Here is a 24,113-nt window from a genome sequence, read left to right as displayed (position 1 = left end):
AAAGAGTAGTTAATGAAGAAGTGCCTCTCAGGCTCAATGCACACAAACGTGTTCCGAAACATACTGTACCCGACGTAATTTTAATACAATGTCTTTATTTTAAGAGACTATGTTTGAAGAATTTCAATGAGGTGTGACTTGCCTCTTGACTGTTTAATTGAGAAAGGAGCCAATACCAGCTTATTTCAGTACCCGAGAGAGACAGGTTTTTACTATTTAATAAATTATCTGATTTAGACCTTACATGTGGGGGTAACTAATTATGATAATATGTAAGCTGTTTAAATGTGTCTAACATATGTTGGAGCATATAACCTTTCAGGTTATGTACCAAGAAATCCACTATCCACTTCTTATTTTTTCATAATGGTTTATTGCTTCTATGAAATGACTTACTTATTACCACCTCTTTATTACAAGCTGAATGAATATGTATTGAATTAAAATTTTTGTTTCAACTTATTAATATTACCACTAGTTATTGCAGCTTACAGTACATAAATGGATACTGGTTTCTAACTTTTTCTTTGGCTTATTGTATTTATTATAGATCTATATCCATATGCATGTATGTATGTATGCATCAATCTCTCTCTCTCCATATATATATATATTATATATATATATATATATATGTACATAATTTACTTTGATTTAAATTGTTTTCACAGAAGTAGATAATATTGCTATTTACTATTTTTCAAAGGGGTGAGAATTATCAAACTGTTCAAAATATGTGATCTTTTTCTTCTTCTAAAGCTAAGAAGAGAATTTTTAAAAGGGTTTTATAAACTCACTGAATGAATTGCATCAGCACTCCATTTTTGCCGATTACTACTGCTTACTTATGTGAAAAGAAAGAAATTTAAGATAAAACTGAATTTACAAACACAGGAAGACAAGAATAAAACAACAACTTTGCTACAAATACTTTTATAAAATAAATTAGTTTATTACATAAAACAAGTGAGCATTTTAAAAGTTTGAAGAAGACACATTTTTCAATTTTAAGCAATGAAAAAATTACAAATTATGATTATGTGATGGATAGGCTTCATGTTATCAATTTTTAAGAAATGACTTTAATGCTATATACATAATTCATAATTAAAATTTAATTTAATAAAGTAGTTTCAATAAAAGTTTTATTTTTTACTGAAATTGTACCAATTTTATTAATAATGAATTACATTACTCTCACAAGATTAAATATGCAATATTATTAAAGAAAATATCAAAATTAATTCAACAAGTTAAGACTTTTATTTCATACCAAGATTAAAAAATATATACAATACTTTTAAAAACTATTCATACATGACAGTTTTATTTCTTTTATATTTATAATATTTAATAGAATTTCAATAACTTAGAAACAAGAATAAAGGAGAGAAAGGAAAATGGAAATCTTTTTTAGTGATTAATTCAAACTGTATGTAAAATTTAAGAGTGGGCATAACAGCTTTTTTAACTGCAACTCTCATTTTCTATGTGAAATAGTGAAACATGATATATGAAATTCTGAATTAGGCAACATAATTGATCTAAAGAATTGTCAAGATAATTTCTAATGTATGCCAAATAAAAACTTTTAAAACTTTTTAAAATGTTAAATCATTAAAGCATCTAATTTTGATACATTATTTTGAATTTGGATGAATGATAGATATATCAATGATTCAAGAAGCATGTTATGGATAAGGGAGTACTGAAAGCAAGTTTATATGCATGCTGATTAATGTGAATAATTTTTTAGTAGTCTTTCTGCAATGAAGTTACATTTGTTCTCAATGGTTCAAATGACATAATTTTGAAAAATGTGCTGGCAGTTATAAATAAATATTCTACATTATCATATGTTCTGTGAAATTTACGATTTATTCACAAAGATGAACAAGGCACTATATTAAAATTGGTTATTATTAATGTACACATTGTTTGTTTCACAGACATATGTACTATTTTCTTATATGAGGTGAATTTTGAACTCTTAAGATAACATAAAAAAAAATGCCTCAAGAAATATATATATATATACAATCCTTATCCTTAAACTAGAACAATGCATTGAAAATTGTTAATGTTAAATTCATAAGTGTGTGTGTGTGGGGGGGGGGAAGAGAACTAAATGAAATATTTGGCAAGAATACCTATTATATAAACTTAAAAAGGCCATTTTAACAAACTGCAACAAAGTATAAAGTAAAATATTGCATATTTTACTTCATACTTGCAATTAATATTAACTTTCCCATAAATTATTGTGGCAAATTCTACAATTACAGATAAAGTATAAGAAATTTAAATCTCATTTGAAATTCTGCTTTGTGACCTTGATATGCTCAGCTTAAAAAACATAAAATAATATCACTGTAGAAAGCATACAGCAGGAATGAATTATATTAAACAATATCCAGGCTTTATGCAGTTTTTAAAATATAAATCTACAAGAAAAAAATTATATAGTAATAAATCCTTTGTATAGGATGTCTCCAATACAAGAACTTGATGTTAACTACAGGCACACCAAAGGTCAACTATTGGACTGACATGTCCTGATATTAATTTTAGAAAAATAATTTGACTGTACGATTTTTTCTTGTTTTCTCATGTTTAATGTAAATATCAGTCAATGCTCATAAGAAAATTATCTGTTCCTAAAACAGACAGTCTTTGAATGTGACAGTGTCAGTTCAATGCTATTAGTAGTACACGTTTGACAAACTATGTAAAATCACAGTTTTTTGTGTAGCATTGAAGTACACAATTGATCCACAACAGGAATATTGTTTTTGTACATAAGTTTTGTTCAATCAAAAACAGAAAAATTAAAAAAAAGGGAAAGAAAAAATAATATATGAAAATAAGCAACCTTCAGGTCTTCATAACAAAACTGAGGAAAAAGTTATAAGTTGCTGGAGGAAGGGATTCAAGATGAAACTTGGATAACAAAAGGGCTGACCTTAAAGCTCCAACAATTTAAAAAAATTTGAAATAATTTATAAATTCTCAAAATTTTTGGTTAATAAAACTCTATTCTAGTACAAATATTAACAGCCAGAGAAACATCTGCTTGTCACAAGTATCAATGCTAACAAACCATCGTAGTCTTCAACATTTTGCCTTATGATGTTGTGTGAGAGACATGGTGAGCCGATTATGCCAAAAATAAACACTATATGTGAAAGACGTGGTAAATCGATCTGACCAAAAGTAAACACAATATGGGAGAGATGTGGTAAGAGATGTAGTACATCATTTGAGCAACAAACACTTACTGATTTTCCTGGATGCATTTGAATGTGCAGATATGTTTTCTTAAAGATTTAATATCCTTGAAAATATCTTCAAAAAGAAAGCTTTGATGAGGGCAGTGAAAGTTCTACTAACAGCAAAAACAATGATTTGATAGATATTTTAAATAGTGACAGTGGCGGTATTTTATTTCCTGCATGAAAATGTTGCAAACAACTGGTGAGTGAAGATGATACCAATGATGAAAACCACAGTAATAATCAACAATCAGAGCTACGGATTTGGATAGAAAATACTAATGAACTAAAAATCTGAAATTACACATATATTCCTGTAATAAAAGTGGAAACTTTAAGCGAGTTAGGTGAAAAGGAAAAAGAATTAAACATTTGGAATTTAAAATTTGATCATACATTTTGGAAAATATTGCCAAAATGGTGACAAATTGATACGAAAATCGCATAGCAAACAATTGAAATAAAAGTCAAAAAATAAGTGAAACTTCATTTCCTGTAACCTGTGATGAAGTGAAAATACATTTTATTTTATGTAGTATAACAATGGCTGAAGTTAAAAAACCAACAATTCAAATGAAATGGTCTAAGAGGGCAGTTATAAAAACTCCGATATTCAGAAAAATGATGCTGTTCAACAGATTTTTGCAAATAACAATTCAGCTAATAATATAGATAAATTATGAAGGAGGAAAAATTGAAAAATTTCAATTCAAGGTGATAAGCATTTTTTGCTCAATGATCAGTTGGTAGTAATTATTTATCACACAATTCTCAAAAATAAAATTAATTTTACCTTACATATGCATTTACATATCAAAAGGCAAGTGCAGAATTTACCTGATCTTTTACTGCCAGTTTTCAAATGGTCAAAGTATATTTAAAAACTACCAATTGCAATGTTCCCTTACTTTATTAATGAAACTTTCTAGCATGTTGTAGCTCAGAAATGAACACAAAGATGAAGTATTAACAAAAGAACAGTCTATTTGATTACTTTGAGTGAAATAGCAGTCACTTTTCTCAGTTTGGAAATTCAGTAATATAGCTTTAACATTTGGCTGTTATTGTAAATGTTTCAGAAAAATTTGCAATATTTGGACATAACTGACTGTTAAGCTGTTTCCACTTTAAACGCTCAGCCAAACTATTAAATGAGTCAACTTGTGACTGGCTTTGTTGGTGTTTATGCTACGTGCTCTTTTAACTCAAATCGTAAGGCAAACGGTTAATTGCTTTAACCTTTTGATGGTTAAAGCAATTAACCCTTTGCACACCCTTAGTTCCCATTCCAGTTATGCATTGCAGCGTGCAAACAAACGCAGCTTGCATTACAAATTTATGACTGACAGATATCACACATATTTGGGATGCAAGAATTGCTTAATTTCGCAACCACCAAAGAGTTAACACACTGCACACTATTTTAAAAAATTTCTTCATTTAATAATGCATCAAATTGAAACATTTTCCACTTTCAGTATTTTAAAAAAAATCAGCTCATGCAGCTACAAATAACATTCGGTCATCTGAAAAGTTCTGCACCTTTTCAAATCCAAGCACTTTTCCTGCATACTTTTACTTAATGCTAAAAAAAGGGTGACCCAGACACACTCTAAATATATGGCAAAGTCCTCTCATGTGATTTAGGCAATAGGGAAGAGGGGTGCTTTCTCTCAAAATTTAGGCAAAAGTCCAACTTCTTTGAGGCTCTGGCAACTATTCTTCCATGAAATATGGATTCCACAAGAAATGGGTGATTTTAATACACTTTCCCTGAATATTTTTTATTGCTGACAAAAATGCTATTTGTATACTATTTAAGTGAAGGATAATAAGCACACAAATGTCTCAGGAGTTGCATCAACATGACAAGAGTCAGTGTCTTTATATGAAGGGGCATTAAATATATATATATATATATATATATATATATATATATATATATATATATATATATATATATATATATATATATATATTATTAACTACCAAGCTAGAGAAGAATTGAAATGAATATATATATATATATATATATATAAATAGATTTGCGTTTTGTGTATATATATATATACACACACACACACTCAAAACCAAAATCTATTTTCTACCTCAAATATACTGCAAAAAGCTTCAAAAGCTTCATTCACCCAACCATTAAATATATGTTGGAAACTGATTTTGCACTTTCCCTCTCCTGTATATATATTTATGATTTTATTGCATTTCTGAACATCAGTCATTCTAAATAATAAAAATTATTCAGAAACTCTAAAGTCAGACCTTCTTAAGTAAAAATAATTTAACTAGAAATGGCACCAGGTTATGCAGGAAATTTGTTAAAATGGCAAAACATTACAATAAGAAACAAAGCAAAGAAATTGGCACAAAATTTCTATTGATCATCATATTCACTCTTAAAAAAAGTCAAACAAATAAATTGAAAGCAACAATATGCAAAATAATAACAATTCAATAAAAATATAAAACATGTTTAACAACACATTAAGAATACTTTTGAATTCTGCCAGCAATAAACAAATTAAAAAATTATTTGGCACAAAAGTATTTTTCAAACCTATCACATTATGTCAACACAAGGCATATATTACAAATATCAATACACTTTTGTAAATAAGCTTAAATAATCTCATAAATAAAGAAATGCGGTTGGAAAAAGGTGAAAATAAAAGCATTCACCCTAATAACAGCAGTTTTCCCTTTGTCTTGGTAAGGCATAAGAAATACAAACTTCCTATTGAGATCTAGTCATTTTCATGCAGTCCACAGGGTCTTAAAAATTCCTGGCCACGTTCATGTAACCATTTATTAGACACTAAGTAAAAAAATAGACTTTACTTCAGTATATCAATAAAAAAAGCAATATGAATCATAATCAGGATTGTCATAATTAGTATTATTATAGTTATTATTTGATGTCCTTACAGAGAGAAAATTTAAACACTTTTTTTTTTTTTCATATACTACTTTCTCTCTACTAGGGTCAAGTAGAAATAACACCCTTTTTTAAGTAATTAGGTAAGATAGACAGCATTTTGAACAATTCATTTAAAATATCATCTGATGCGCTTGTTTAGACCAGAAATTCTCATCCAGGAGATGGGAAAAATTTTAAAGTTTCAGGGAGAAATTCGGTCATTAGTTATTTAGTTTTATTTTATGAGTTGATAAAACTATTTTTGCTCAAGGTTTTGATATTTATCATCACTTCAGATTCATTTTCTTGTTTATAAAACACAGTAAAAAATAATCTAAATTTAAATAAATGTACATGTATTTTTCAAGTTTTAGAAAGGAGGGGAAGGAATGCATGGAACAAAAGAGCTTTAGAAGCACTGGTTTATACCATAGAAACTTACTTACTGCATTCACAGTTGGTAGCAGAGCAATATGGCATTGTCTACTATGGGGTAACTAGTAAAAGCCATTGGTATACCAATGCACATTACTTCTAGTGGTTAGTGAGAAAGAAAAAAAAATGGAGGTACAAAAGCAGTAAGTGAGTGAGTGAGCGCCAGCAAGGAAGACCACTGACCTGGCCTTAGCCTCACAGTGTGATATCTTCCTGGCAGAAACCATCTACTCTCTGCTCCACCCTGCTCCGGGAACGCAGCCGAATAGACGGCTAAGAGCCTCATAAAGTCTACATGTAAGCTTGGATGTTGTTGTACGGGGAAAGAGTATCCTGTTAGGAACTACTTAAAATTAAGCAAAGAAGCAATCAAAAGACTGTTAAGAATCACTGTTAGAATAGAAAGAAACTTGTGTTAGATAAAGTAAAGATAGGAGGACTGCCTGAAAAATAAACTGCGGTGGATTTTCTGGACTTGCTAAATGTCTACATGCGGGTGCTAATCCTGACACAACTGTCATATATTTAGGGGGCTTTTGTAAAATCGTTGGTCCTGCATGGAGGAAAGATGTAACCTATTAAATTATTGCACATAGTAAACAAAAAAAAAAAAAAAAAAAAAAAAGAGAGAGAGAGAGAGAGAGAGATTAAAAAATGATTTAAAAAAAATCCTAGCGCCCAAACATAATTTAATGCAGATTACTTTCCATGTGTCTGACTCTTATGTAAGAACATTTAAAAGATTGTGTACCTGTTATCACTAAGATAACAAATTCCTGCATAATTTAGTTCTTTGCACATACTTAAACTGTAGTTGTTTTACAAATTGAACCATTCACCTACATTTTCTTTCATAGTACTTGCAGACAGGATAATACATACATAGGTACAAAACTAAATATTAAAGTGAAAAACTAACATGATACTGAGTACAGAAATACAGAAGGCTGATCCCTAATGCCTGCATACATAACACTTAAAAATGCATACGTAATACATGAAAACTAAAACTAAAACTAAAACTGATAAACATAATACATAAAACTGATCATTAAGTAATGCTATGTAGTCTAAATCCTAGCCAAGTACGAACTGACCTTCATAGTACATGCAGATTCATAGTAAATACAGACTTGAGTACTTTAAAGTGAACATAAACAGAAAAACACAGCACCATACTCAGTAAAACTGATATCTGATTCCAAACATTTGAATACATAATGCTGATACATAATTACAAAGAGAACCTTACCTACATTAATTCCATAGTTACTTTTATCACCTTAGAACATGCACATAATTTATAAAAAACATAATTAAGCATGTAATGCTTAATAATGCATGTAATGCTTAATTAAGCATGTAATGCTTAATTAAGGGAAGAGATTCAAACATGCAATTGATCACATAAATACAGATATCTCTTCCCTAAAATTTACATAAAAAGTTGAATATTTATTAAAATTAAGAAGGTAAAAATGCCATACAAATACCTTGTTATCATTCACAAACTTAAGTTGAGGTGATAACTTAAGTTGAGGTGATTTAACTTGAGTTGACCTTGCCCTTCTTGAACCTATTTATCACAAACTTGTAATTTAAATACACGATTAGTAAGTGTAGGAAAAACTCATTGCTGTTGAAGATTTTACTGGCTCAAATTGATCTTGCAAGTCTTAGACCTGTACATTAATTGCAAAAGTACACATTTTAAAGAATATAGGCAGGTTGTTGCCATAGTCCTAATTATCTAAGTTAATCTTGGGTTGAGAGGTCCGACGTGTGTGCCCCGCATACTTATCAGATTGATTTAGTGTGAGTTATACATTTTATGATTCAGAGCGCTAAGCAGTTGATTATTTCTATTTGGGGACACTTATCGTCGTATTAGATAATATTTTCTCTGACAATGGCTGATTACCGCTTGTAGCATTTTATTTGCTGTTCTGTTTGTTCTCATATTTGCCGTCCATTGTGGCCAGTAAGCTTGACTTGGCTTTCTTATATGGTACTGTACTGTGTTTGTGCAGTGGAAGACGTAGTGGTCTGGATCCTCCACCTCTCCACAATGACATCTTTCTGTGTCACTCAGGCTGAATCTACGCAGATAGGTCAGGAATGGGTCATGACCTATATAAAACTGAGTCTGACTACCACTATTGTAATTTAACTCTAGCGTTGTTTTTGGGAAGAACATATATGTTCTCCTTCCTGTATCTGCTGTGACCCATCTGGCTTGCCATCTGTCTATTAATTGTTTTAGAGTGATCTTTTTGAGATGAGACCTAGGTAATTTATCTGGCAGTTCTGTTCTTGAGACCTCCTTTGCCCCTTCTTTTGCCAGGGTGTCTGCTTCCTCATTGCCTTTAATGTCCACGTGAGCCGGAACCCACATGAGGCATGGTCTTTCTGATGGTAGAAGACTGAGGAGGATTTTTCTAAGTTCTTGGACATACTCGTTTCTGCTTTTGTAACCTTTGATTGCATCAAGGCTAGAGGCAGAATCACTGTTAATAGTAATTTGGGTAAGTCTGTTCCTCTTCACATAATTAATCGCTGCTTTAAGTGCTGCCAGCACAGCTTGGAATACTGAGTTCCTACTGCCAAGTCTTCTTTTCCATTTTTACACAACTGTATCACCTTTTAAAACGCAGAAGGCACTGCCAGTACCCGTCTCGGTTTTTGAGCCATCTGTAAATATAGCTGTGTGATTATCTTTTGGTGTCACATAGTGGCCTAGAATAAAATTTTTTTTGGATGTGTTTCAGCCGGATGTCCTGGCGTTACTGGCTTGTGTTTTTCAAAGTCTTTAGCAAAGTGGTGTTGTTCCCATAGAACTCCGTCCTCACCTAGCCTTAACACTCTTGCAATTAAATGACTCCCTTTCCGCTTGCAGGTCTAGCAGAGGAATTCCTGCCAGAACCTGTAGAGCTGTCGTTGAAGTAGTTCTGTAGCCCTTGCAGATGAGCAAGCGTTGCAGCCTTTGCATGGACAGGAGTAATCTACGCATGCTTATGTTGAGTGTATTTCCCCAGATCGCTGCACTGTAGAGAACAATTCTTTCTGTAATTGCTCGGTACCACCTCTTAAGCACCCATGGTGGTGCTCTGCACTGCAGTCCTGTTGTGTGTAGCATTGTGTTTGTGAGTGCGATACATCTTTTCCTGAGTTCTTCTAAGTGGGAAATCCAAGAGAGATTATTGTTGAGGTAAATAAATCCTAGGTATTTTATGTTTGGAGAGCATTTTACTGAGCTACCGTTGAGTCTAATGGTAGGATTTCTTTTCATTACTCTTTTTCACCCTATAAATAGCATGGTAGTTTTTTCTGCTGAGATCGTAAGTTTATGTGTTTGTGCCCACTTTAAGAACCTATTTAGTGCATTTTGTGTAATTTTCTTGATATTCTTTCTTCCCGAAGTTACTAGAAGGAAATCATCCGCAAAAGCTTGCAGATGTACTCCGCTCTCCATCTCAGAAATTTGGAATGCTGAATTAGCTACTAGGTTCCACAGGGTTGGCCCTATACAGGAACCCTGTGGACAGCCTCTCTCCAGTTTATGCTGGATTATTCCATCGTTTGTAGTTACTTGTCTGTCTTCAAGGTAGCTCCTTATCAACTTTAAGATCTGAATTGGGCAGTTGATTGAATCTACTTCTTTTGTTACATCAGGCCACGAGACATTATCGAAGGCTCCCTTTATGTCAATAAATATTACTATTGAGTGATTGTCTTCCTCTCTGTTCTTTTTCAGCACTTTCAGAGACAAGGTTTCTTATTTGAGGAATATTTATGTGTGGTTCCCCTAAACGAGGTTATCTACGGTGCTGATGACAGCATGATGCAGTTCACACTTGTGCCAGCATAAATGAAAGTATCAAATGCCTTTCGTATGAGCACAGTCTTGGATACTGTGCAGCACAAGCACATGAATGAATTTATGGCATATACATAATAATGCTGTATCAGAATGGATACCAATATTACGATTTATGTGACTGGGAAGCAGTCTGAAACCAGTTACCATCAGGAAGACCTAAAAAACTGAAAGACTGGACTTGTTAGAAGCCACTAAGAGTGAAGGAAAGACTAGTGTAGAAGAAATAGAGAAGGACTTTGGAGTTCCTATAGTGACATTGGAAAGGCAGATTCATGCATTGGAATTTAAATTAAGGACTAGGGCATGAAAAGAATTATTGGAAACAGATGAAGAAAAAAACTGAATTTTGTTTCAAATCTTTCCTGGTGGGATACATCCTGATTAAGAATCAAATGACAAACAGAAAAAAAGGGTTCTCTATACAAACATCAAATGATATAGGACTATCTGTAGGTTAGGAAAATTGCAGAACCAATTGAGTATAAGGACTTTTGCCACAAAATGTTCTAAAAAAATGTTCTTCAAAATGTCCCACAAAACGTCTGGTGGGATTTCAAAAGAAAGGTCCTTAGGAAGATACTATCGCCAAATCAAACTTGAATGGATAGGGATGCTGCCAGCAGCTTGATTGTAATATTCTGGGAGAGAAGTGCTGTTGCTAGTGAGTCATTGGGAAAGGTAATTTATCACAACAGTACAAAACTCTTTACATCTATCCAGACTCAGAGTAAGCTACAATAATTTGAGAGGAAACTCTGCCCCTTCCTACATAGTTTTTGGAAATAGCTCCCATAGATAACTAGCTTTTTCAGCCACAATATAACTTTCAGTCATTACATCAGGGACAGGAGATGGAGGATCTTGGCTACCAACTACAAAAGCTTTTGAGACATAGAATGGAAGAATTACATTACTAGGGGTTGGAAAAGTTATTTGACAGATGACAAAAGGCACGATACATATAATAGACAATGAAGTATTTTTTAGAAATTAACAGACAACACATATTTCTATAATATCTAGAATTCTTTCATTAAAAATTTTATGCAAGAACTTTTGTATAGACCAGAGATTCTCAACCATGTGGGAATTTCATAGTTTCAGGAGGGGAATGCAGCCAGCCTTTTACTTGTTAAATATTCAGTTTTAGTTCAAGAATATAAAAAACTACTTGTCAACATTCAAGTTTTGGTATTTTTCTACATTTTTTGTTCTTTGATTTATAAAATTTGTTAAAAAATAATCTAAATCTAAATAAATGCATATATATTTTCAAGCTCTGGAAAGGAAGGAGGGGTATAATCTTCTATAAATGGTGAAAGGAATAGGTGAGGCAAAACATGTTGAGGGCTACCAGTACAGACTCAATACAATTTTGATCCTGTATCAAAAGATTTCGAACAGGTTACTAGGTTATGAAAAAAGAACATTACTTATGCTGAATGCTGTATTTTGTCATATTCACACACATGTAGACATACCTCTGCACACGTGGATATTTATAAAAATTAATATGCTTACAAATAATAAACAATTTAATAAAAATATACCCTGGTGGAAAAAAATTAAAGGAACAACTATAAAAATTTATGTAACTTAAACAATTTTACAACTGAGAACATGGAATTTGCACAAGATCTTTATTCTGTCATACCTAACATATCTTGAAAATAAATAAATTTAAATCAAAGCAGACAAAATGTGATATAAAGTGAGGTAGCAATATGAAGTTGGTCTTACAACTTTTGTGATCATCCAAAAAAGCTTTACAGTGTATGTTGTTCCCTCCAGATTGTAATATACCTGGAATCACTCTCTAGACAAAAACAAGATTCATCAGTACAAAAAACTGAGTTGCAGTTTGCAATCATGATCCGTCTACAAAAGCATTGCAATCATGATGATCTGTGGACCACTACAACTGTGTACAATTGGCAATTTGAATTAGTGGAACAGAAACCATGTCAATACTGGAGTTAAGTATACTGCCACACCACTGAGTTGCTTCTGAGCCATACTATAATGAGTATACAGTACAGTCTTGCTTATCTGACACACACACACACATAAAAAAAGTAATAAAAACTGCAAGTTTTGAACTTTTTCCTCAGCTTCCAACTCTTGCTTGACACATCTGCCTACACTAAGACTCATATGTCTGTCATTCAGTGCAGTGTGATTTATCATTGTATGCTTTGTTACTGTCATGTGTCTGTGTATGGTGTATCAAATTTGACGAACATTGTTGCACTGTTTAGAAGTTGAAACTTATACAAGTATTGCAAGAAAATTGTATTGATGGAACAAAAATTGGAGGTAATCCAAAGGACTAGACAAGGGAGAGACAATGCATAAGATGATTAGCATTGGATAGGTTACAGTAGGGGAATGGAAAAGGAAATGAACAGTAACAGAAATATGGTATGCATTAGAGAAAAGAAAAAATAACAAAAAAATGTAATTATGAAAAAGTGAGTGAAGCTTTGTATACTTGGCTTACACAGGATAGAGACAGTGTATACATATTTTACAGCAAAAGGCATTGCAGTTTCATAATTATTTCAATGGAGGGGACCCAGATTTCACAGTTAAATGTTGGTTAGCTGGACTTATACAAAAAATGCCAAGGACCTATACAAAAAAATGCCATGGTAACAAATAAGTTAAGCGTTTGTGGTGAGTTCGAGTTCGTACAGAGTCCAGCCAGTGAATGCAGACACATGTGATCTTGCACTATCTTGATGGAACATTACCTTTTTGCAGCAGAACTCAGTCCGACATTTTTCCTTGACAGCAACGTCAACATGGACTAGCATCTCATTGTACACCTTAGTGTCAGGGTTTTACCTTTTTCCAGATATTCTTTGTAGGTTAATACCATGGGAATCCCACCAGATACAAAGCATGACCTTTTTGCTAGTCAAATTGTGCTTTGAGATGCAAGCCAAAGAAGTGCAAGGAAAATTTTTTTAACATGACATATATTTCAAATTTAGCATCATGTAAAATATATAATTGGAAAGTATTCCATTCAAATTTAAAATCAGATGAATTTTCAAATTGTAGAAAATGGCTGAGAACTTTTAAATAATAATTTCATTTTTTTTATTCGCCATGTCAATTTTCATTTGACAGATTACTTACCTCAATATACATGAAATACAATATATATGATCTTTTTATTGCACATTCTCAAATGCTACACATATCTTATATCACACTTATGGAATGGATTATGCGCGTTAAATTCTTATCTAACCATTTTATGCAAATAATGCATCAACAAATTTACAAAAGTCTTTCTATCACAATATATAACCAAATATATATATATATATATATTTACCCCACTTAGAACCAGCAAGTACAGGACATGCAGCATGTCTTGTCAACATATCTCCTTCTCCATTTTTGTGGAGATTGTACCAAAATGCAGCAGAGCCCTGAGAAAATAACAATTATGAAAGGCAGAGTATTAAATTGATTTCACATACAAATATGATATGTAATTAAAGTGTTAAAATTCTGTGAACTTCATACTTTTCAAATTATGAAAGCATCATATTTTAAATAACAATTTATTTTATTCCTGGAATCTGCTAGTATATATTAAAAAATTATAGCTTCTGAAATGGAAATTAAGTTATAATTTCTTTTAAATATGAAACTTAAGGTGAAAACGTTATGGCTATCAAAAAAGAATCCAGTTATTATGTACACTCTATAACAAAAATTCAACACACCAAGAAGGAATCATTCGATTGCTTTGAAATTTCACATGCATAAATTGTTTTGACCAAATATGCAAATGATTAAAATTTGGTGCCCAATGAATGAATAGTGCGATCTCTAGCGCATCGGAACTGTACATCCAGCAGATGTATATAAGGAGCTGCTGTTGAACTGTTGTTATAAATTTCTGTTGCATTGCGATTTAGGATACCTTTCAATGACTGAAAAAAACAAAAATGCCTTGCAGCAGGATTCGAGCTCATTACGAGCAACTATCAGAGTTTGAAAGAGGTTGTTGTATCATTGGACTGAAAGAGGCAGGTTGGGCAAATCGGAGAATTCTTGTCATAGGAGTCGAACCGATGCAGTGATTAGAAGATGCTAGAACTAGATTAGAAGAATGAGAGGATAGTGGCCGATTTCAGCGTCATGATGGTAGCAGTCAACCCACAGCCACAACAGATCGGGAGGACAGAGTGATTGTCAGATCAGCTGTCACAGCACCAGATTCCTCGCTATCAATCATTAGATGTGTGACCCGCACATGATGCCCACTATGACCATTCACAAACGACTGATAGAGCAAAATCTATGCTCGTACCGACTGTTACGCCGCCTGCCACTCACACCTGCACACTGTCAAGCCAGATTACAGTGGTGTTTGGCTCGATCAGGTTGGAATGATGCTGATTGGGGACATATAGTCTTTAGCAAAGAATCCCACTTCCAACTGTATCGTTCAAGATCATCAAAGACACGTCTGGAGATGCCCAGAGCAGTGTACCGATCTTGCTTTCACTACTGCATGCCACACAGGCCTTCAATCAGGAGTTATGGTCTGGGGTGCCATTTCCCTTGATAGCCAGATCCCTTTTGTCATCATTAGAGGCCCACTTACAGCACATGGGTACGTCGACAACATTCTGAGACCTGTTTTGCTACCGTTCCTTTTGCAGTACCCTGGCCTTGTTTTTCAGTAAGATAATGCCAGACCACATATGGAATGCATTGCTATGAACTATCTTACAGCTTGTCAAACACTTCTTTGGCCAGTCCGATCTCTCTCCTGTCGAGCATGTTTGGGATATGATGGGAAGGCGACTGCATCTACCACGGAATGTTGATGACCAAGCCCAAAAATTGGAACAAATTTGGCAAGAAATATCGCAGGAGACCATCCAGGAGCTTTATCAGTCTATGCCACACTGTATGGCAGCTTGCATCCAGGTTAGAGGTGGGTCAACACCTTATTCAGCTCGTTAATTTGTAACTATGTAACTCTGAAATAAATCTTTCAATTGTTCTGAAATTTTAATAATTTCTATTATGTACATAATCCTTCTATCTACCAATTTTTGTCTCCATCAGGAAACTCCTTGGTGCATCAATTTTTTTTTATAGAGTGTAATAGTAAAGGCATTTTAATTGCATAATTTCATGAATTTAGAAAAATAAAAAAATTATTTTTCAGACTTCATACTATTATTATTAAAATGACCGTTTTCCAATATAAGTGATACAGTCAAAAGTCGTTAATTCGGACACCCATAATTCGGAATGATCTATAATCTGGACATCAAAACTAAAAACTTTCTGCGCATGCGCCACGTTGACACATGCGCAGAGGCGTTCACGCGTGCGCGTAAGACCTTCTACGACTGCGCATATGAGTGTGCGCAAGTGCAGAATACGTTTTCGCGTGCGCATTTTATGTATAATGGACGTATAAGCTAAAATTATCTAATTATCTATTTCAGTTAATGTTGATGATTGCGTTGTTCCTTAATTTTCGAATTGCATCCGGCTTATTATTTTTTGCAGACTGTAAGAGCAATTTTATAAAAGTAAGCTTAAACTTTCGATTATATCAAATAGAATTTCCGATATATATTTGTTAATTTGTAAAGGATCTAAAGCGAAAGTATGTTTTGAAATCCGAAATCTGTTTATCAATTTCACGTTGCTCGGCGGCGGGTGCCTAATGAATTGGAAGTTGATTTGTCAGCACTATCCTTATCTTCAGCGCAGATGTTTTTATTTTATTTGGCTTATAATTCCTTACCAAATGTAGTATTTCATCTCGATATGCTCCGTCTTTGATATGATTTAAAACAAGTTCCTCGTCATTATAATTCGCTTCCGATAGCGAAGAAAAGTGACAGAGGTTATTGAAAACAAAAAAATTTCGATTGACAAATTAGTGGGTGTTCTTGACACAGCAATTATAGGACTTGAACGGCGGAACTTTGTAACTGAACAAGAAATTATGTCTGTTTAATAGAATTAAAGAGAAAGTATTATCACATGAAACGAAGCAAAACTTAAACAACTTACATTGAAAGAAATGTTTAATAAAGTAAACAAATAAATATTAAGCTTTTTCTTTTTGCAAATTTTGATACCCTTTAGATCATAATTGTTCTTTATTTCATAAATTACGGTTTCATATTTTTAATTTTAGAATTTCTGCATGCCATCTTACGAGATTTAAACTGATGATCTATAATCCGGAAAAATCGATAATCCGGAATCGCCGAAGTCCCGACGAGTCCGGATTAACGACTTTTGACTGTATAATAACCCCACCAAATGAATATCGGTAATGAGAAATTCTAGGAGGTGAATTACTGATCCAAGAAGCAGCAAGAAGGCATTAACAAGGTTCTGAGAAGAGCATGCTTGAAAAATCTGGTTGCCTGATTATCTATGAGACAGAACTTTAAACATGTTTTTGATTACATAAGCACTGCAGTTATGTTTTTCCTTCCAAGTAAATAAATAAATAAATAAATAAATAAAAAATATCAAGTTACAGACTTTTAGTCAAAAATTCTATAGAAGTCCATATTTACACAAATAGCACAATCTCTCAGCATTTATCACTGTTTCTATTGTGGTAGGAATTTGTGCATCAGATTCATTACTATAAAAGCTTTCAGAAGTTCTCTGGAGTCCTTTATTATTACCATTCCATTTTCCTAATATGTGACAAGTTCTAATTAATAATTTGATGCAGGACAAGAGCAATACCTATATACAAAAATTTAAATGCATATTCAGTCAATGTCTACATATCGTACTGAAAGCAACTCTAATACATTATTGTTGCACAGATTGTAATACATTATTGCTGCTGAACAAACTTTGAATGGGTATTGATTAAAAAAAGCCAACTTGATAAAAAAAAGCTTGAGTCCAAAAAAAAAAAAAAAAAAAAAAAAAAAACCTCACTTGTATTAATTAAAAAAAACCCTAAAGTTAAAAATGAAAGAAAAATGTTTATAAATTTTATAGCAGAGATTTATTTTTAAATCAAATTAAATATGAATATAGTAATATTCGACTAAATCCACAATGCGGATAAAAAGCTAACCTTTGATCATAAGAACATTTATCACAATTTCTTGGCAAACACATGAAATTTCTAAAAATCATGGTGCCATACCATTACCAAAGAACTTTGAACCATCTCAGATTCAATTCTTGACACTTGAACAGGTGGATGTTTTCATCTTATAAATGAATGAATGAATTTTGTTTAAAACATATCCTTAAGAGCAAAGTGATTTTTTATAATGAAATGCCTAACTATCATAACTTTTAGGTTTCCTGACATAAAATTGCACTCATTCTTAATATCACTATTAAAAATATTTCATTACAAAATAACTTTAGCTTTACTTTTGATAATGAACTGTAAAATATTTGTTCTACACAAAATTTTAGAATTTGGAACTCTCATTTCATTTAATAATATTTTATATTTGTGAAGTTATGCAAAAATTACTTCTATACTGTCACTGTACAATAGACAATAATGGCATGGCATACCTAACAAAGTTCTACAATTAAATCTGAATGCTGCATCTAGATTTCTACATGTGTAGTCCAGCAGTATTTCTATCTAAATCAACATTCTATCTAGATTAAAAGTGAATTTATTAGAATACTGAACCAAATTAATCTAATCTAGAATCTATTTAGCATTTCATCAGCAGCATTCAAGTTGCATCAAACAATGCCTTGAAGGCCTTATACAAAAATTGTTTCAGAAGCTATAAATTTAGTTTTAAAACATTTAAGTCGACTGTTATTACTGCATAATAGTGTAATGAACTTTGTAGTATCTTTCGTATCATGTAATAAAACAAGTTTGAAGATAGTGATGCTCTGCTGGAAAAATAAGATTACAGGGGCAAGTCTATTAACATTGAGGTAAATGGCCATCTTGCTCAAATCACAAGATATCGAAAAGCTGGTGATAGTTTTGGTGACTGAATTTTGCCACCAAATTTGGCGAGAAATCACCAAAAGTAATCAAACTTGGCGACACTTGGGTCTGGTCCCTGTATGAACCAACTGATTGATCCCTATACGTAACAAACTGATTGATCACTATATGTAACAAATATGAAATAATAATGAATAACTGATTGATCCCTATATGTAACTGTAACCACATCCAACCCTCACATGTAATTTTATTCGTATATATGCTGTTAAGAAATGGAAGGCACTAGAGATTTCTTGGCAACTGAGAGAAGACTATATAAGACAGGAAAAAGCATCAGCTGTTAGTTTTTCTGTTCAGTGTCAACTTCAGAGTATTGAGATATCTCTGTGTGAGCTTTGCTCTTCAGATGCACTTTACATTGCGTTGTGTTTAATGTTATTAGTAGTTTGAAGTGGTAACTTATGACTGTGCTTTATCATACTGAGAAGAGCTATACAAGTATTTTTTGTGGAAAGTTGAAGAACTGTAAAGAATTTCTTTTGGAAAAATTTTATCAGGCTATTATCAGTTCTATATGCATTCAATCCATTACAAACCTGTACGCATTGCAACAATATGCAATATGCACCAATCAGAATAGCAATATTTTTGTCACTGTATTCCCAACAATCAGCCAACTGCAATTCCTTTAATTCTTTGTTTATTTTGGAAACCGACATATCAGGAAAAGGTAAATTAGTCGTGCATATTTGATTAGTTTCTAAAGCTTCAATTTCTTTGTTTAGAGATGGTTCCTTTCTGCTTTCGATTTTCATTTTGATAAGATTATAAGTTTGTTCTGTTGTCAGGTTAATCTCAAAGGCAAATAGTGACAAAGTATCTTTTCTAATAACAGGCAATTTGCATTTCTATGATGTCCTGAGTTATTAAATTTCTCATCAAACCACTGTTTAATAGAATATGAACTGGTTCTAAACTATCCTCATCAGAGAATGGATAAAGCATTACAGAGCACATTTGTAGCAATGTACTGTGGAAAGTTTCAGTTTTTAATGGACTAATTTCAATATCTTCCTTACAAAGCAAAATTGTCAACATGACTTTAATGTTATCTGATTTTGTTTTAAGGTGAAAACAAATAGATCTTTTGTGTTTTCTGCTACACATATTTCACACATTTTTCTTTCTTTACATTCTTTTAGTCTATGCTGATGTTTAAAGCATAACAGATCATCGTGATACTCTTCCACAAAATTAATTTCCACCTCAAAATTCTTTAAATCTGTTTCCTTCCCTTCAGTATAGAATTATGAGTTAACTTGATATTTTCAATTTTAGTGTTCAACTGGTTTAATAAAGCCTTTAAATTACTCACTGTCACTGGTTTATTTTCTTCAACATTCTTATCTGTTTTACTGATAAGCTTTTCAAATGAACCTTTTCCACTAGTTCTTACTTTTCAGCTTTTCCAGTTCCATTGCAAATAAAGAAAATAAAATTTTCTGAACTTCAATTCAAGTTGCATTGATGCTATGAATGCAAAATTTGGATTCAACTATTTAATGGGATTCAAATTTTGGCATGATTCCTTCAAAATACTCACTGAATAATCATTAAAACTTCTTCCCTCTTTCCCAGCCAATGCACCAATACATATAATAGACAATAATGGCAGGATATATCTAAAAGAGCTCTACAATGAATCTAAATGTCATATGTAGATTTTTACATGTGTGGTTCAGCATTATATCTATGTAAATCAATGTTCCATCTAGTTTAAAAGGGAATTTACTAGAACACCAAAATAAATAAATCTAATCTATTTAACATTTCATCAGCAGCATTCAAGTTGCATCAGGCAAAATTGAAAGCAAGTTCCAAAAGTTCATGCCATTGTCAATTAGCACTCTATCAGTGTGCTTGTACTGATTTTCACATTGCTATTCAGAGGAAAGAAAAGCCTCTATTCAAACCAGAAAAGTTATTAATAATTTATATTTCTCACTGTTGCAAATGAATGTTACAAATTTTGTTATTAACATAAATAAAATAAGGCATCATTTCACATGAGCACCACCTCTGAAATTAACCAGTACTTGAGAGTAAATATTTAAAGTATCATGCTGAATCCCACTGACATTCACATTCTCGAAGCTGACCACTTTCACAGAAGATTAAAGTCATCTAGAACTATAAGTGGTTGTCTTAGGGAAGTATTTCACAGCATACATTCAGGATGAAATAGAAAAATCTTCTTCAGTGAGGATGAATCAGCAACACCAATTAGTTGAAAAAATTGTAAATGCCATAAAATTATGACCTTGTTATAATAAATGTGTAGATAAATGCATATTTATAATAATCAGGCATAATTATTGACATTTACTACAATACATTCTGCTATAAATGCACTTTATAAAAGATGTGAAATATGTGAAAATAATACCTTTCTTGGATGAAGAGTGACTCCAATCTGAGGAAATACAGTAGCTCCTCCAGCATCTACATCACTCATCTATGAAATGAAAATAAGTTAGTTACAAAAAATAACTTATAAAAGTTTTGAAATAAATAAATAATATTGCATTAAGCAATGCAAAACTCAAGAAAAACTTCACTTACATAAAGTAACCAAGTCGCTATCCTATTTCCAGTTCCTAAACTTTGAAATGCATTTTTTTCTTCTCTCTAATAACATAATGTAATTAAAAATAAGATATCACAGATTACAACAATCAATAATGTTTCCTAAAATACTCAGCAGGAAATACATATATGATACATTTTCATGTGCATGTTCAGTAGTGATTAAGAGTTGCTGACAGGAGGCACTGCTAGCGCTTTGTACTCTCGACCTACGTAATCTTAATTGAGTATTCTTTTGTTTTGTGTACTTGCTGTAACAGATCTTACAGTTTGTGATTGAGAATTTAAAATGTTTTGGAGCCAGATCGCTCCTCTACTACAACAAAATGATTAATAAATACATAATAAAGTAAATATCTTTGTGATGAGAATATTTGTTATTAAATACAAAGTCAACCAGCTCCTGAGTACAGTTGAAGTGGTCCGTCGTAGTTGCAGGTGAGCTCTTCCATTTTAATGCCTATTAAATTTGAAGAGTATAACTGTAATAAATATGGAAGCTCTAAAAACTAGGAAAAGAGTGTTAAAAAGTTCACTGATGCGGCATAAAGATAAAGTTGTTTCGTCATTAGATGTTTCAGATTCAGTTGCGTTGCAGTTATTTGAAACCAAAGCTAATGAAATTTCGAACGAACTTAAATCTGTATTTTATTCAATTTTCGAAACATGTAAACCCGACGAATTGGATAATGTTATTAAGGATAAAGAAGATACAGATGATATTGTTGATGCGTTGCTATTGATGATTAAACGTAAATTAGTAGTAGTAAAAAATAAGATGAACGCTGAATATTCTGTTTCTTCTGTGCCGGGTAATAATAATTCAAATGTGTTTTCGGATGTTAAGTTACCAACGCTATTCGTACCGACATTTAATGGTAAAATCGAGAACTGGATAATGTTTAAAGCTATGTTTAAAGCTAGTGTAATAGAAAACAAATCTATTTAAAGCAATGCAACGAGATTGCAATATTTAAAAGCTAGTTGTAAGGCCAAAGCTCTGAGAGTAATACATTCTATTTCTATTTCGGATACAAATTTCGATATAGCATGGAAACTTTTAGAAGATAGGTATTTGAATAAACATGAGTTTTTAAATGCTATAATAAAAAAGCTTTTGAATCAGCCAAGTATTAGCGAGACATTTAGTTCTATTCTACATTTAATTGATGTAACGAACGAATGTATTCAAACTTTAAATATTTTAAACTACAAAGTAGAAAACTTATCGGAAATAATGATAGTATATTTAATAGTGGGTAAGTTTGATAAATCGACTTGATACTGGTGGGAAAAGGAATTAAAAAACTCGGAAGAATTCGGTACGATTGAACAATTACTTTCGTTTTTACAAAGCCAAGCGAGAACGCTTCAAAATAGTAAAATAAAGAAGATAAAAAAGAGTAAAAATTCTCCACATAAACTTACAAGTATGATATCCACTTCTAATAAGAAGAAAATAAATTTGAAGTGCATAAAGTGCCATGGTGAAGAATTCCATTCATTATATAAATGTCCGGAATTTATAAATCTTTCTGTCAATGGCAGGTGTGAATTCGTGAAAAGAAATAAACTTTGCTTTAATTGTTTGAAAAACCATTCCATTCGAACGTGTTCGTCTAATTATCGATGTCGAAAATGCTCACTAAAGCATTCAATGCTGTTACATTTCGAAAATGAAAAACAAAATAAATCCGAAAGTGCTCATATTTCAAAGCCGGAAAGTAGGGAGGGGGAGAAGATGACAACCAGTTTTAATCCGAATGCTGAAAAATTTGTTTACGACTCTTCTTCTACCAATAAAGAAAGTATTTTCGCCGGCACAGCTGTAAATGGAATGCATCAAACCAAAAATATTTTACTTTCTAATGCGAATATTTTAATAAGAGATTGTTATGGTGAATTAAAATCAGTTCGTGCTTTGTGTGATGTAGGTTCGATGACGTCATTCTAATGATTGAATGTGCTAATTCGTTAGGGATTAAAAGAAAAAAAATATCTGGTGTTGGTGTATTTAATTATGGCAAAGCACACTAGGGCTATCTGCCTAAGGGGAGGGATGCCTTCGTGGAGGACTTTCTAAGGGAAACTTTCTCGTATACATGTTACACATGGGGAAAACCACGAAAACACCCGTGCAGCCAGCCTGTTCGTGGGATTCAAACCTCGGATTGAACTACCAGTGTTCAGTGACTTTACCGCTCGGCCACTGGTGGGCAGAAAAAATATCTCTTGCAGTTTCTGGATTAAATAACATGAGAATAAATATTAATTCTAAAGTATGTGCTTATATTTCAAATGGTTTTGACTTTGAAATGAGTTTAGAATTTTTGTGCGTGCCTAAAATCTCTGACTCCATGCCAATAAATAATATAGAAGTTCCAATTGAACATTTTCCTCAAAACATTAAGTTTGCTGATCCAAACTTTTATAAAAGAGGAAAAATTGATGTATTATTAGGTGCAGAGGTGTTTTATCAGATTTTAAAATTCGGTCAAGTTGAAGTGCCCAATTCAGATCTAAGATTTCAAAATTCTGTTTTTGGCTTTATAGCCACTGGTAGTATTTTAAGATCAGAGATTCAAAATATGTGAACGGTTCACTGTGAATTAATTAATAATTATAGTGATATAGAAAATGAAATTAAAAAATTTTGGCAACTTGTATCTATAGGAATTAAAGATGATCCCAGTGAAAATGAGATAGATCAATCTTTAGAAACATTTGAAAAAACTGTTTGTTTTAAAGATAGCCGGTATGAGGTTCAAGTACCATGGAAAAGAGATTGGGGGGGGGGAACTCAATAATAACTTCATCGTTTCAAAAAAGAGAATTTACTTATACATAGACTTCAAAAAGATTCAAATCTTTATTTGCAGTATATTGAAACTTTAAAGGACTATGAAAATAAGAATATTATAGAGAAAGTTAGATGTCCTAAGGAACCTACAGATAAGCCTTTGTTCTATTTGCCCCACC

At 32.3% G+C, this 24,113-nt stretch overlaps 1 protein-coding gene across 2 annotated transcripts in view; it reads right to left on the bottom strand.

The window, feature by feature from the left end:
- Window positions 1-950: 950 nt before the first annotated feature.
- Window positions 951-24,113, bottom strand: part of LOC118184025 (prolyl 4-hydroxylase subunit alpha-1-like) — a 71,644-nt gene continuing 48,481 nt past the window's right edge. The window contains exons 11-14 of one of the 2 annotated variants that reach the window (XM_085820217.1): window positions 21,111-21,176; window positions 20,935-21,003; window positions 13,869-13,965; window positions 951-6,105 (exon numbers count right to left, since the gene is read on the bottom strand). In XM_085820217.1, coding sequence (XP_085676343.1) covers window positions 6,035-6,105; window positions 13,869-13,965; window positions 20,935-21,003; window positions 21,111-21,176 — 303 coding nt within the window. In that variant the 3' untranslated portion in view covers window positions 951-6,034. The remainder of the gene's footprint in view (window positions 6,106-13,868; window positions 13,966-20,934; window positions 21,004-21,110; window positions 21,177-24,113) is intronic. The other variant, XM_085820218.1, reaches the window with a different exon arrangement.

This window comes from Stegodyphus dumicola, chromosome 7 (assembly GCF_044657685.1).
Source record: "Stegodyphus dumicola isolate Sdum_Otavi_A_Nest chromosome 7, ASM4465768v1".
Classification (NCBI taxonomy): domain Eukaryota; kingdom Metazoa; phylum Arthropoda; class Arachnida; order Araneae; family Eresidae; genus Stegodyphus; species Stegodyphus dumicola.
Note: the sequence above shows the minus strand (reverse complement) of the source record. Positions and strands in the feature narration are given on the sequence as shown.